The sequence below is a fragment of the Stylophora pistillata genome, chromosome 10, assembly GCF_964205215.1.
Source record: "Stylophora pistillata chromosome 10, jaStyPist1.2, whole genome shotgun sequence".
Lineage (NCBI taxonomy): Eukaryota > Metazoa > Cnidaria > Anthozoa > Scleractinia > Pocilloporidae > Stylophora > Stylophora pistillata.
This window is the reverse complement of record NC_142528.1, coordinates 19,975,546-19,990,380: the sequence shown is the minus strand read 5'-3', so window position 1 is coordinate 19,990,380 and position 14,835 is coordinate 19,975,546. Positions and strand designations below refer to the sequence as shown.

Genomic DNA, 14,835 nt, shown 5'->3' with positions numbered 1-14,835 from the left:
GTACCACAGAAACGTCTTAATTGGTGGTCCCTTGTGTTCTACAGCCTATTTAGGTAGAAGATTAGAAATTGAAAGGAGCCATTACCTGTTCGTAACAATGTCATCCCAGACACCGATTGGATGGAGTTTTGGGTGAGGCAACCTTGAATACCACTTATTCAGCAGTGACAAAACCGGCATAGCACTTGAAAAATTACCTGAAAGTAATTACAAAACCATGTAATTCCCATCTCCACTATTAACACGTGCGTGTGAAAAGAATCACTCAAACTGCGTTTTGAGACTTAGGAAAGGTTTTGAGACATTAGAGAGCAACCATGCCTTCTGAAAATTGTCTTCAAATAAAGAAAATAATTAAACTTTGGATGCTCCTTATTTGAAAGTTGATTTCCAACCTAGCTGCTCATATCTCTCTTATCATGACAAAATCTCATTCCTCTATTTTGAATATCTCGGCGATCAATATGAATTATTAGGAATTATACAAGGCCTTTTTGGCTCAAATAATGATTTTATACTAAACTCCGCTAACAGCTGTCTGCAAGCCGTGTTTACAGTTTTACGTGTGTGGTTACAAAATATCGGCGTCCATAGTTAAATTTTTAGAACACTTGAAGATAAGGTACTCCTTGGAATCTCAAAACCGCGGTAGGCAGTTAATTGTGTTCTATGCTTTTAAATGGTTGAGATAAAAATGATGTTTTCTCCAGCACTTTCCCATTTAAACCCTACAAATTTTCAAACTTTAAATGTGATATATATCCGGTTATCTCACCAGTTCACAACTTGAAAACGATGCTGCACGCAAGGATTAGAGGGACTGGTGAGAATTTGTAGTCGTAATGAAAGGGGAGCAACAGATTAACATAAGGTGAGATGAGTTGAATATTTTTGTTGCCACAGTTAGGAAGAAAGAAAACCTTTTAATTCTAACGTTGCTTTCTTTCTCCCTCTCTCTCTACTCTCTCCCCCTCTTCCCCCTCTCTCTCTGGTTAAACATTCTACAAAATAAATTCGTCTTCCTTAATTCGTCTTCAAAGCTTTAATGGAGAAGTCACTGACGTCACCAAAATTATTTTTGGACCAACCTTCTTCTGCAATGAATTCAAGGAATTCTTGCATTTCAGTAATTTTCTGCAACGATTGCAGTTTGATTGAGAGACTGCTACGAAGATTAGAGTCAAGTCCTGCCCAGTCCTGTCGTAAGAAAATTTGTATACTGTAATTAATGAAAGAATTTATGAAGAATAAGTGCTGCATTAACACAGAAAAGTTAAGAGGCAGTCTCTGTAAAAGCGAAGTATATTGTACATACTGTGCAATAATGGTCCCAATTCTCGTGTTCAAAACTGTTTCCAGGTGACTGAACACAATAGCATAGCAAAGTGAAGTATTGAACAAAGCTAAAAAGCGACAAAACTTCGAACGATTTGCAGAGTAAATGATTTAATCCTCCCTGGATTATTTTGAATGTACTGTCTTAATGCTCATACTTTGTTTCTGTTGTATTTCGTCATCTGTGTTCTGCTACCTGCAGAAAGGTATAGAACTTCGACATCTATGGTTTTGATTTGTAGCTCTCTTGAAAGATATAGTATTTTTACATGTGCCATACCGTACTTTATTATCCAACTACACTTCGTAGAGTACAAATAACGCCACAGACGAGTACAAATATCATGCGGTATTTGTACTCTAGAGTACCGGTTAAACAGGTTTTCTCGGATCGCGCAAGCGAAGAATTGAATTGTAGTCAGGGGAAAAAATGGAGGACAATTTGAATCATATTTCCGACGACGAAGAGTCAGAATGGCTGGCAAATATACATCCAAGTTTATAAGATGAATCAAACGAAGAAAAAAACAGCTAGACGACCTGGAAATTTCTTCATTTATCGAAGAAAATAGAAACAGCAACATGACAATGCGCCAATTCCGTTCCGCTTCGCATACTTCTGTCATGCACTCCCCGTAAATAAATATCCGCGAAATTCGCCCGCACTGAAATAACAGTTTGGCGTCTTGGAAAATAAATAACTTATTAGACGTTTTGTTGTATAGTATCGCTGAGTATTTTTACTCGTTGTTTGTATTTTGACTCGCCCTGCGGGCTCGTCAAAATACGGCACAACTCGTAAAAATACTCAGCGCTACTACACAACAAAACGTCCAATAAGACATATGTATTTAGCTGTATAAGCGCCGCGACGCCTATTTAATTATATGCGCTTCATGCACGGAGAGGGCGGCGCTTATTCAAAAATTAGGGGTCATCCTCGGTGTAAAAACCTGACGAGGTTTTCTTTGTTTCATGAGGTATTGTCTTGATGCACGCTATTGTTTATAACGTTTTTTTGTCTTTGTTTTACATCACTCGTGAGCTTCACAGGCTTTTACACCGAGGATGAGCCAAAATTGGACGTGCCGAAGCAATGTTCTCTTTTAATTCAAGGGTGTATTTTGTATCTGTACCAAAACTTTATAGTAACTAACAGTGGTGTCCTTTGCTAATCGCAATTCGTTTCCTCCGACATTTTTCAGTCGCTTTAATAGTGGTGTCCTCACTCAATTTGATCTCATTGGCCCCCTCTTGATCTGAGTCTTCCAGTTCCAGCATGGGAGGCTATACCTCTTTTACTTCTGAATCTGTGCACTCGATAAGATTTGTATTAAGCTTCCTCAAGACAACCAACTGCGTGAGATATACAAGATATACAAGTGCGTATGAGGCAGGCGCTAATTAAGAGGCAGTCTCTGTAAAAGCGGTCCGATGCATTTCGGCTCAGAAAATCGAATTCTTTCAAACTTTTCCTATGACTCTGTTTTAGTCTGAAAGTAATGGAACCCGCCTTGGTTTTTCAAAAAATGGTAAAATAAGTTTTTCCGGGTGAAAGTCGCTTTAGCGCCCAAAGGCCCGTTTTTAACAGCGCCGATCATCAAAAGTGGCACATTTTGAATTACTCGTCGTTCCACAAAACTGCTGTTTAAGGAATTTTTTTGTTTCCCATCTTTAGATCGATTGTTTGTGAGGCCAAATCATATAAGCTTTTCTTTTTAACGCTTTTTTTTTACACTGAAAATTATTATTCAGTTTGACACCTACTTTGTCTTTGCCTTTGCCACCATGACAGTGATTATACAATGTTTTATCTCGGCTCAGGCTGTCGGCAAAATTCCAACTTCTTCCCCATGATATTTTTATTCAGACTAACTAAAATAGGGTGGAGGAGTATGGAAATATAAAAATATGTGGCGGTTTGGGCGAACTTCTAATACTGCCGGTGAACTCAATATGTACATTTTCGAAAATTCCACCCAACAATGCACAAAAAGCGGACTCAGTTATTCATAAAATTTACGTCTACAACCCATGATTAACGCCTGAATTGAGCACTTTGGAGCTTTTTCATGTTTGATGATGCCATAAAGCAGCATTTAGGAGAAAAATCTCCACACCCAACTAAAAAACTGATGCCGCCGAAAGCTGAGCCGTTGTGCCCCGTTCTTCTCCAATTCAAATCGATGCCCTGGGCTTATCCTCTTTTCGTTGAGATTCGAAACTAGCAAAACAGAAAGACCTACTCCTGCCATACCCGGGCAACATTTTGCGAAATTGGTGTCGAGAGCTGAGATTGGCTGTAATTAATTTATCTCAATTTTCAAGGTTCAAGGAATGCGTAACATCTCTTAAGCTACCATATCAATAACAAGTTGTAACTGCCATGGATCTGTGCGTAAATTTCGTGTAAACTGAAAATTATTTTTCTCTGATCTTGTTGATAGGGTGGCTACCGTAAACACTTTGAAATATGGGATATATATCGCAGTTTAAACAATGTTTCTTCGCAGAATCATAGCAGTAAATTGCTGCTCCTCATAATGCATGTCTGTATTTGTCAATCAAAATCAAGTCATACCCGCCAAATAATACATTTTTTGCTCGTTAGCACTCGATCTTCAAAGGATTGAGAAGTACACAAAATTAATATGGCTTCTTTGAATTATCCTCGATGCCTTCTAGTTGGGGTCTTCTGTAACCATCTTTCAAAATACAGCTGAAAGTAGGATCCAAAGGCCGGTTGCACCGTAGAAATCTAGGCTAGTTACTTCGTTAAATACGAATCATAACATCAGTTTTGCGTACAAGAAAGGGGAAAATTTCATTTAAAAATTAATATACGAAGTTCTTATTTTAAGCAACCTGGTAAATATTTTGCGGAAGAACTTCGTAACTAAATTTCGCATGATTGCATTGCGTGACACGATATTCATGAACCCTAGGAGCGGTTCCTTTCAATTCAAGTCTTGAAAAATCAGTGAAAATAACAATCCAGCTGGTTTATTCAGTGTGTTTTCGTGAATATTTTATTTTTGGGGTTAATTATATAAACCTCAGATGGGTCATTTGAATTACTGGTAATTTGTCCACGTCGCATACTATCATAAAATTACAGGTTACATTTTCGAATTTAAACGACTGCACTTCAAGTAATACTTATGAGAACACTCTCTTAACGGGTAATAAGAGGTATTTTGGATTAAAATGATTATTTTTATATCTATCTTGACTTTTAGTGCTTCCTTTTGCTTCTTTCTCATTACTGCGTGATAAACAAAACAATAGGTCTCTTGGAGCAAAGAGTCAGCTTTCGGCGGCAGCATTTTTCTAGTTGGGTGTGGAGGTCCGAATTGCTGTTTTATGGTATCACCAAGCATGAAAAGGCTCCAAAGTATTTAATTATGGTGTCAACCATGGGTTGTAGATGTAAGTTTTAGAAATAACTGAGTCCGCTTTCTGTGCATTGTTGGGTGGAATTTTCCAAAATGTACATATTGAGTTGACCGGCAGTATTAGAAGTTCGCCCAAACCGCCACATATTTGTATCTTTCCATACTCCTCCACCCTATTCTAGTTAGTCTGAATAAAAATATCGTGGGGAAGAAGTTGGAATTTTGCGCTGAGGCGGGATAAAAAGTTGTATAATTACGGTCATGGCGGCAAAGGTAAAGTAAGTGTCAAACTGAAGAATAATTTTCATTTTAAAAAATCCGTTAAAAGAGAAAAACTTCTATGCTTTGTTCTCACAAAGGATCGATCTAAATATGGGAGAAACCAAGGTAGTTTGATTGCTTTCAGACTAAAACACATTCATGGGAAAAGTTTGAGAGAAATCGATTTTTGAACCGAAATGCATCGGATCGCTTTTACAGAGACTGCCTCTTAATTAGCGCCTGCCCCATACGCACTTGTATATCTTGTATATCTTACGGACCGCATATCTTACGGACCGGCATCGGACGGCTTTTACAGAGACTGCCTCTTAATTAACGCCTGCCCCATACGCACTTGTATATCTTGTATATCTTACGGACCGCATATCTTACGGACCGGCATCGGACGGCTTTTACAGAGACTGCCTCTTAATTAACGCCTGCCCCATACGCACTTGTATATCTTGTATATCTTACGCAGTTGGTTATCGTTACGAAGCTCAATAAAAATCCTATCGAGTGCACAGATTCAGAAGTAAAAGAGGTATAGCCTCCCATGCTGGAACTCGAAGACTCAGATCAAGAAGGGGTCAGTGAGATCAAATTGAGCGAGGACACTACTATTAATGCGACTGAAAAATGTCGGAGGAGACGAATTGCGATAATCAAAGGACGCCACTGTTAGTTACAATAAAGTTTTGGTACAAATACAAAATACACTCTTGAATTAAAAGAGAACATTGCTTTGGCACGTCCAATTTTTGAATAAGCGCCGCCCTCTCCGTGCTTGAAGCGCATAAAAATTAAATAGGCGACGCGGCGCTTATGCAAGTAAGTACGCTACGGTGTGGTACATGTAAAAAAATAATTTTCTTTCAAGCTGACTGATCTCTTATTTCACCTGCCATGATCCACAAGTACATCCAAGGATTGGGACAGGCGTAACTAAAGGCAAAATAACTTACACTGAGGAAGCTCTGTTCAGAGAGAGCAGCATAATAAGACGCGCTGTCGCAGTTATCTTGAAGAACGTACATCAGAGCTAGGCTATCACTGTAACGACTCTGGAAGAAAAAGGCAAAGTTTGGTGGTAGAAATAATACGCTAATTAATATTATGGAGTTAAAATAACTTGATGAACATTTCATTCTCCATTCTATAATTATTACCCTCAACAGAGCTGCCCTCTCACTCGTTTTCATCGCTTTGGCTACAAATTCATTTAGTGTCATATCACCAGATCCTTGGCACTGTAGCTTTAGTTTACTTGTTATAAGATGTGGAAGGTAATGTTCCTGCAAAGCAGAGGGAACTGTACTTAAGACATCAGATGTAGAAACGCACGGCAATGAGGCGCCAAAGTGGACAAAAATGCCGTTTAGCAATTTTTCTTTCCAATTACTCTACATACTCAAGACTTGTCCTCAGTTTACATATTAGATGCTAACTTAGTGAAATATTTATGCTCTTTCTCGCATTTATTTTCTTAAGTCTTCAGTTTCATTCTAATTGCAAAGAAAATGCGTTACAAGTACAGAAAAAAATTATTCTAATTGAAATATGTTTCAGGTGTTCCAATGTTCTTATTACATTCTATTTTAAAAAAATAGATTATTCTAATAATGTTCTTTTCATGCCAAGTTTGAAAACTCTGCTCATAAGAATGAAAAATTATCCTATTCTCAGTCAGAAAGTACATGGCAATTGCAAAAAATACGTTCTAATTAGTATGCGAATTATTCTCAGTTGAATTTTTTCGTGCTAATTAAAACACGCTTCAAATTAACATGCAAATTTATGCTACACAAAGCGGTGTTGGGCAAGGGTATCGCGGACGCCGATGTAATTGACATTCGCCCTTTTTGCGCTAATTTTAAAGCTTTGAATTGAAGACTATCTAGAAAAGCTACGATATGCCTTCAAACCGTCGAGGAAGAGGCGACATAGAGATAGCTAGAGATATTCTTAGAAAATACTCAAGCAGTTCTCGGTCAAATTGCAAGCTTCAGTCGACAATGGGAGACCCAGAATACAAACCTGGACGACCTAGAAAACGCTGTTAATGGAATGACCGAGATCTGTACAACGTTTGGCGTTCTTCATTAGAGTGTTCCCACTAACAGCGCTGCAAATAATTCAGTCTATTTACCTCATTATTTCGCGGACCCTCCAGCGCTGCACTTGCAGACCTCTGCTCCTCAATGCACCTAGCGTGCGACTCTGGCCAATATTGGGAGTAATCGATTTCACTGATTGAACGACAGCTGTAAGGTTGCTCTCTGAAATATCAGTAAAACCGTCCGTTTCGAGTCCAGATTCCTCTCTTCGTCTTCTAAGAGTTCTCTTAGAAATTCCCAGTAATTTAGCAATGCTAGCCCAGCGAAAGTGTTTAGTTCTCAAGAATTCCAGTTGATCCTTCATAATTTCAAAACGAGGACGACCTTTTTCGCCACTGTTGCTCCCTGGGCATTGGTATTCACAAGAACAGGCACTCTCTGTATTTAAGCCTTTGAGTCTCGAACAAAGATGTGTTCGTATATCGTCTAAAATACTCGTCAGGCCAACAACTGAATTATTTGCAGCGCTGTTAGTGGGTACACTCTGATGAAGAACGCCAAACGTTGTACAGATCTCGGTCATTCGTCCAGTTTTGTATCCTGGGTCTCCCATTGTTGACTGAAGCTAGCAATTTGACCGAGAACTGCTTGAGTATTTTCTAAGAATCTCTCTAGCTATCTCTATGTCGCCTCTTCCTCGACGGTTTGAAGGCATATCGTAGCTTTTCTAGATAGTCTTCAATTCAAAGCTTTAAAATTAGCGCAAAAAGGGCGAATGTCAATTACATCGGCGTCCGCGATACCCTTGCCCAACACCGCTTTGTGTAGCATAAATTTGCATGTTAATCAGAAACGTGTTTTAATCAGCACGAAAACATTCAACTGAGAATAATTCGCATACTAATTAGAACGTATTTTTTGCAATTGCCATGTATTTTCTGAGTGAGAATAGGATAATTTTTCATTCTCATGGGCAGAGTTTTTTTCAAACTTGGCATGAAAAGAACATTATTAGAATACTCTACTTTTTAAAAATAGAATGTAATAAGAACATTAGAACATCTCAAACACATTTCAATTAGAATAATTTTTCCTGTACTTGTAACGCATTTTCTTTGCAATTAGAATGAAACTGAAGAGTTTAGAAAATAAATGCGAAAAAGAGCATAGATATTTCACTAAGTTAGCATCTAATATGTAAACTGAGGATAAAAATCTTGAGTTTAGAACCTATTTATGTAATTGGAAAGAAAAATTGCTAAACGGCATTTTTGTCCACTTTGGCGCCTCATATACGGCAGGCAGACACACGGCAAATTTCTTAGTGTTGTGATATAAGGATACCTCCGCAGAGCTTAAGGAGGACACCTACGTCTTCAAACTGGAGTTAGAAATTAATGCCCCCCCTTTTGCATGGCTTCTTTAGACTTGGAATATTTTTCTAACACCCCGTTCTCATGTCAGCTAAAATACCCACCAAAGAAAAATAAAATCCAAACAACGTAACCTGATAAAAGGTGTCACTCCAAACTTTGTCGAGATCTGGTGGGTTTTTATCGTCTATGCTTTCGACAGAACACTTCTCCAATTCCTTCCATTTAGTGAGGTCAGCAAGGCACTAAAGAGATTTTTTTGAATGATCAGTATTTTATTCCCTTTACACGCAGGTATTTCAGTTACAAAGCCGTTTATGCAATACAATTCTGAAATAGCTCACAAATGATAAATGTAGAGCCTGTGCTTCCTACGAGTTAAAACATGAGTGCAAAGCAAGCAAGCTGCAGGTTTCCAAATCAAAACGCGGCAATGAAATGGATTGATCGCAAAATAAATGATTGTTCAGCTGTCTACGCATAACGAAACAACACTACATGTAGAGAGATTACAAATACGAGAACGCACCATAAATAACAGCTGTATTTGTCATAACTGCTTTTCGGATTTTCATATGCCTGGTTCACAAGTGCAACGCGAAAGCGAATGTAAGAGCAAATGCAGATGTGTTGAAAGCGAATGCAAGGAAGGAGAGATTCACAGGTGTAGACAAAGGAGTTCCACAATTGCGGATAAGGTTTTTGTCTGCGAACGCGCTTCCTTAAATACTAGCGAGGGGCATTGCTACTTCAGTTCACATACATACACACACACACACACACACACACACATACATACATACATACATACATACATACATACATACGTACATACATACATACATACATACAGACATACACACAGACACACACACATACACGCATATACACATACATACATACATACATACATATATACATACATACATAGGTTAATTGACCACTCCCCATAGAGACTTTTCAGGACCAATTCCCACCCATCCCACCCAGGGGAGGACATCCACCACACAGTAATCTCGTGCGTGGGAAATTAATGTCTCCTACCCCTAACCCTGCAGGAGACGGGGCCTACGGTTTAATCGTCCTTATCCGTGAAGGCTAGAATATCTGTCCATTTCTTGATTATAGAAAGGTAGCAATATTTAACAATTATTCCACGAGCGCGCGTTGGATATGAGATGGTAGATAGCCAACGAGGCGCGTAGCGCCGAGTTGGCTATAATCATCTCATATCAAACAAGCGCGAGTGGAATAATTGTTTTATTAAAAACTTTAAATTAAATTAAATTTTATTTAATTTTTTGCTACCTTTTAATTTAATCTGACACGTACGCTTGCCATATTTGTAGATTATGGTATATCGGCTGATATACCATAATGGCTAAGCCAATAAAAAGTCTTGAATTGCATTATCCAATGATCTAGTTTTTAATAAAACCGAATATCTGCTGCAGATATTGGGTTATGATGTCAAGTGCGCAGTCTAGTCTGCCTAGTTTCCGAGTCCCTCGTCCGTGTAGTGTTGTCAAACTTTTGAAAAAATGGCTAAACGCTTCACCTTTTTTTACTAGAAGGAATTGACAGTTTTTATCGCAAACAAAAGATTCCGAAAACACGAAGAGGACAACAAAAACAGGTGTAAAGATTCCGTATGATTATTTAGGGGAAAAGACCTAAAGGAAACACAAGATAGTTTATGCCGGCGCTAAAAAAAGTGATGGCAGTCCGTACTTGAATAGTTCCATGACTTCTTTGGACTCAACAGTCATTTCAAGGCAAAAGCAACTGACTTTATCAAAGACCCAGAATTCGCCGAGTAGAACAAAGTACTTCTAACAAGGGGACGGGGTGTTGATTTAAAACGGCGAAATAAAGGATTTTTCATTCACAACAGATGAGAAAAGGCGCTCGGTGCGTTTGAAAATCAGGTAAGTGTCCTGCTGCAATTTTTTTTGTAAAATGTATATTAAAACAATTAACGAATTCGGTTTTAGCATGATAGTGTGAATTATCAAAACCTCGTGTCGGTGTCACCGTACATGCCTCGGCCTTCGGCTTCAACAGATAATTCAGACCTTGATTTTGATAATTCATGATATTATGCTCAACTTTATCAAAAATTATTTAGTGTCTACACTTGGATTTACATTTACATTCCCGGCCCACTTGTGAATCTGGCTGTAAGCGAGGAGTGCTGGTTCTCTCTGGTCAATGCAATAAAGCGACGAATTCTTTGAAACAAGAATCACACTGTTTCTCACTTGCCCCTTGAAATCAGGATTATACCAATTCTTTTTTTCAGTGAAATTTTTAAGTAGGGCTTGTAAAAGTTACATCGCAATTTTGGACGCGATAGCACTCAAGGGGCAGGGTAAAACACTCTACCAAACTATACACACACTCTTCGTCTGTGCTTGCACTACAACTTAAGTGTTTCAAGACTAAAAAGCTTAAAGTTCTAGCTTCTTCATTAGTTATATTACGCAAAAAAGTAACATACCTGTAATCTGGAAACATCCCACAAATCTTCTTCTTCCTGTCGCAATTCTTCCTTTATCCAAACGTCGTCAGTTCCAATGGCCTGTCCAGGAAATAGTCAAAGAATTAATCATTACATTTAACTTTTAAAGAATGATAGAAATCCTTAAGGGCGTTTATGATTGGACTGCAGTTTGACAATACAAAGTCTTTTTAACGTAAGTGTGTAAAAGAATGAAGGCTCGTTACTTCTCGATCGAGATCAACACACTAAAGAATGCTCGAGTCCCTCCAAAATGAGTACATCAAAGTTTAGAAACGACCAAACGCGCTTTCGAAGCGAAATCCTGGGGAAAAATTTTCTATTTTCGAGTTCCTCTTTGTCTTTTAACTGTGGTTGAAGTGAATAACTGATTTACACTTGGTCCTTTTTGGTATTCCAAACGAAAGCTTTTTGAACAAGATTTAATGATCACATCTGCCGTATTCATTACATGGTCCACTTAAGATTTCGCGGTAATTCAAATTTAATTACAACTGCTTTAAGGCATAATGTTATACAACGGCAAATTAGTAAAGCGAAATGTAATTGTTAAGAATTAATTTTCTGACCTCAAATGAGGCTTTCTGAACTAATTTGAAATATCACCTTACCTCATTGTAAAGTTTGAGAGCCTGAGAATAATCACCTCGTGCCTCAGCTTCCATAGCTTCCCTTGTAATGTCTTTGGTGCCAATGTGTCCAGTAAAAATACCTCGCAACACGTCATAGTCGCCTACAGACCGGTACAACCTACCGAGAATACATCGTTATCTGTTACAGTACATGTAACAGGCCAGTACAAGGCATCACGGAAATAGGAATCCCACGTAAATAAGAGAACCTGAAGACTGAAGACTGAAGACTGAATGGATAGAGCGCTGGACTGATGTGCGGGAGGTCGAGGGTTCGAGCCCCGGCCGGACCAACACTCAAGGTCTTAAAATAACTGAGAAGAATGTGCTGCCTTTCTATAACATCAAGAAATGGTTTAGATATTCTAGTCTTCTCGGATAGGGACGAATAAATGGAGGTCCCGTCTCCTGCAGGGTTAGGGGAAGGAGACGTTAATTTCCCACGCACGAGATTACTGTGTGATGGATGTCCTCCCCTGGGGTGGAATGGGTAGGTTGTTGTCTTGCGTTTCATACATGAGCCTCTGGCTCGGGCAATATGGGTAACCATGCCCCACGTAAAGACATTAAACTTTGATTACTTACTATTACTTACTTTACTCACGGGTAAGGTATGCACATCACATATAAAGACCCAATCCTGGTTACCTAATCACATTAAAAGGCTTCACAACACAGGTCAATAAACAGTCTAACTGACATACATATATAAAACAATTGACCAGTGACACATACTTGGAAAGTTCAATCCAACACGTTGTCACCTCTGAGGGCGGGACAGTAGAGGTCTTTGCTCTCTTACGGCTGTTCTGGCTTTTACCCTCAATTTCCAATAGCTGTTTTTCAAGAAGCATAATACCTGCAAAGCGCATTCCATTACTCCAGCCAGAAACAGTATCAATAAATGCAAAGGCATAGAAACCTTCTATGGGTAGAGTAGGGGAATGAGAGAGTATGGAATGTTATCGTGCTCATTTCGTAATTTCATCGTTTTTGTGACCAAACACATGTAACACTGAAAATTACTCGAGCTATCATATAAATATTGTTTACCAATTGGTTGCTGTAGGCTTGTTAAACATGCTGCGCTCACTGAAGCTGAATCCACAGAGCCAAGTTTACATTCATGAAAACATATATCCTTCGAAACATGACAAAAAAAAATAGCAAAACAACTCCATTAAAACAGATCAAAGAAACTTTTAAACTGAATTTAAGAATACTTGTTATTTACTCCTACGAGGAAGGCGTCAGTACATTTCATCTCTTAAAACACACTTTCAAGACAGAAGCGACGACGTTCTAGTGGCGATAAGACTAGCTTGTAAACTGAAACGTCTCTTCCAAGTACTAATTAAGTACATTGTTAAGTTTCTTTATCATTACATATATAACTTGCACATAAACAACTGGGTGTTTCACTAGTCTTAAGATGCAACACACAACGATTTCTTTCTTCAGGAGAAAATCTATGTCCCAGTCCAGGAAATCATGAAAAAAGGATATCGATCGAAGGAAAAATTCTAAAATAGTGTGTAACTGCACTTTTCTCATACGGCCTCACTTTGCATGTGGACTTGTTCTAAACTGCAGGCATATTTAAGAAATGTACGAAGGATACTGACAGTTTGCACACCGTTAATTACTGACAGGATGCACTCCTTTGAAATGAACAAACCTGGATACTTGAGATAAATGGAGGGAAGAACTGTGTTGAGGAGGACAACATGTGATTCATGGCAGACCTGAGATCTGATGTAACACTAGCTGCCTCCCTCTCTGGTAATTTTTCGTCAATCTTTGAAAAAATTCCTCGAAACAGAGCGCTGAACAATTGTTTAGCAAAAGTATTGTCGCACTGGAAAAGGTACAAAGAGAAACGTAAATATATCAACTTCATATATATATTGTATCAGAAACGTAACTATTGACGTTGTTCACTAATAAAGCCACACTTGAGTGTCAAGTATCGATTTACATAGTTTTGGTCCACCTAAAGTTTCAAAATATACTTTAAAAAATAATTTGGAAGCAAAGCCATAAAAATTCCTCTCGAAAAATTTCAGTCATGAAAAGCTCCTCCTATCGTTGGCTTGACGATAATTCTAAACAACCTATCACAGTTTTCATATGAAGTTTTACTGCCTTTCATTTAGATCCCAGTTGATAGTCACAAATGGTAGCCAACCCAGTCCCCAACAAGATCCTGTATAAAAGTTACCTTCACATCTGATTTTTAAGATGAGATTGAAAGATCGATGTTGTATCAAAAGCTGACCTGTGCCAATGCTTGCAAAGGAGCGATAAGCTCTGAATATTTAATCTGAATGTCTGGCAAGTCTCCACTGCGATATTTCCTATACATCACAATAGCACCTTCACGAGCAGCCTTTTGCCTTTGAAGGGCTTGCTAAAACGAAAAATGGAACAAAAGATAGTCACTTACACAAGATCATTTTCCTGTTACAAAGGGCATTGATTTACTTTTAACATAACTGTGGCCCTGTATTTTCGTACACTGTGGTAACTAAGAAAGTGCTTTGAAAAAATATAAAAGAACGCGTCTTTCCTTTTGAAATGTCCCGTCTACACTCGAAGCGAATAGTATATGATACAAAACTAACCGTCTAAACAAACAAATAAATAGAGATATTTTGTGTAAATATGTGTTGGTTTCTTAAGTTCCTTGACTGACCTTACAAGATATATCTTTGAGTACAGCAATTAAAGTATTATGATTTGACAAAGCATACATTGAAATCCCTCCTTTAACATGCTGAATTCACGTACCTCTCGGAACTTATTCCTTTTTAAGGCCTGTTTTGCAAAGAAAGCACTAATTTGGGATTGGTCCTTTAGGAAACGTCTTTTCAGTTTAAGGATTTCTTTCTTTTCATTTGGATCTGTAAAGGCAATACAACTTGAACATAAAAAAAAAAACAACAACACTGTACGTTGCGCCTATATTATTTTGATATTTAAGTGTCCATTCCAAAAAAACTGATGCTAAAATATCAACTTTTGTCCTCAGCCACAGGGAGCAGAGAAGTCGTACTTGACTGTATTTCCGAATAGATGCAGTGCGACTCGGTCTTGTTGCTCGACCGTCTTTATATGAAAATGTGATACGCGTCGCTCACATGAGATTCAATGGTCGGCAAGCGCACCTTACAGTATGAGGAACAGTCGGAAAAGGAAGCTATCCTTATGTGGCACAAATGGCAAAGAGTGAAAAGCGAGTCAGCGGATCACGTGACTAAT

At 38.4% G+C, this 14,835-nt stretch overlaps 1 protein-coding gene across 5 annotated transcripts in view; it reads right to left on the bottom strand.

Moving 5' to 3' along the window:
• Positions 1-14,835, bottom strand: part of LOC111320216 (DNA-dependent protein kinase catalytic subunit) — a 214,034-nt gene that overhangs the window by 19,054 nt on the left and 180,145 nt on the right. For all 5 annotated transcript variants that reach the window (XR_015992649.1, XM_088736607.1, XM_088736604.1 and 2 more), the window contains 12 exons: positions 14,365-14,477; positions 13,853-13,984; positions 13,253-13,432; positions 12,628-12,715; positions 12,310-12,433; positions 11,554-11,692; positions 10,922-11,002; positions 8,556-8,666; positions 6,161-6,286; positions 5,957-6,055; positions 1,089-1,197; positions 86-197 (listed from right to left, as the gene is read on the bottom strand). Coding sequence is in view for 4 of the 5 variants with exons in the window: in XM_088736607.1 (XP_088592733.1) it covers positions 86-197; positions 1,089-1,197; positions 5,957-6,055; positions 6,161-6,286; positions 8,556-8,666; positions 10,922-11,002; positions 11,554-11,692; positions 12,310-12,433; positions 12,628-12,715; positions 13,253-13,432; positions 13,853-13,984; positions 14,365-14,477 (1,414 nt within the window). In the remaining variant the exon portion in view is untranslated. The remainder of the gene's footprint in view (positions 1-85; positions 198-1,088; positions 1,198-5,956; positions 6,056-6,160; positions 6,287-8,555; positions 8,667-10,921; positions 11,003-11,553; positions 11,693-12,309; positions 12,434-12,627; positions 12,716-13,252; positions 13,433-13,852; positions 13,985-14,364; positions 14,478-14,835) is intronic.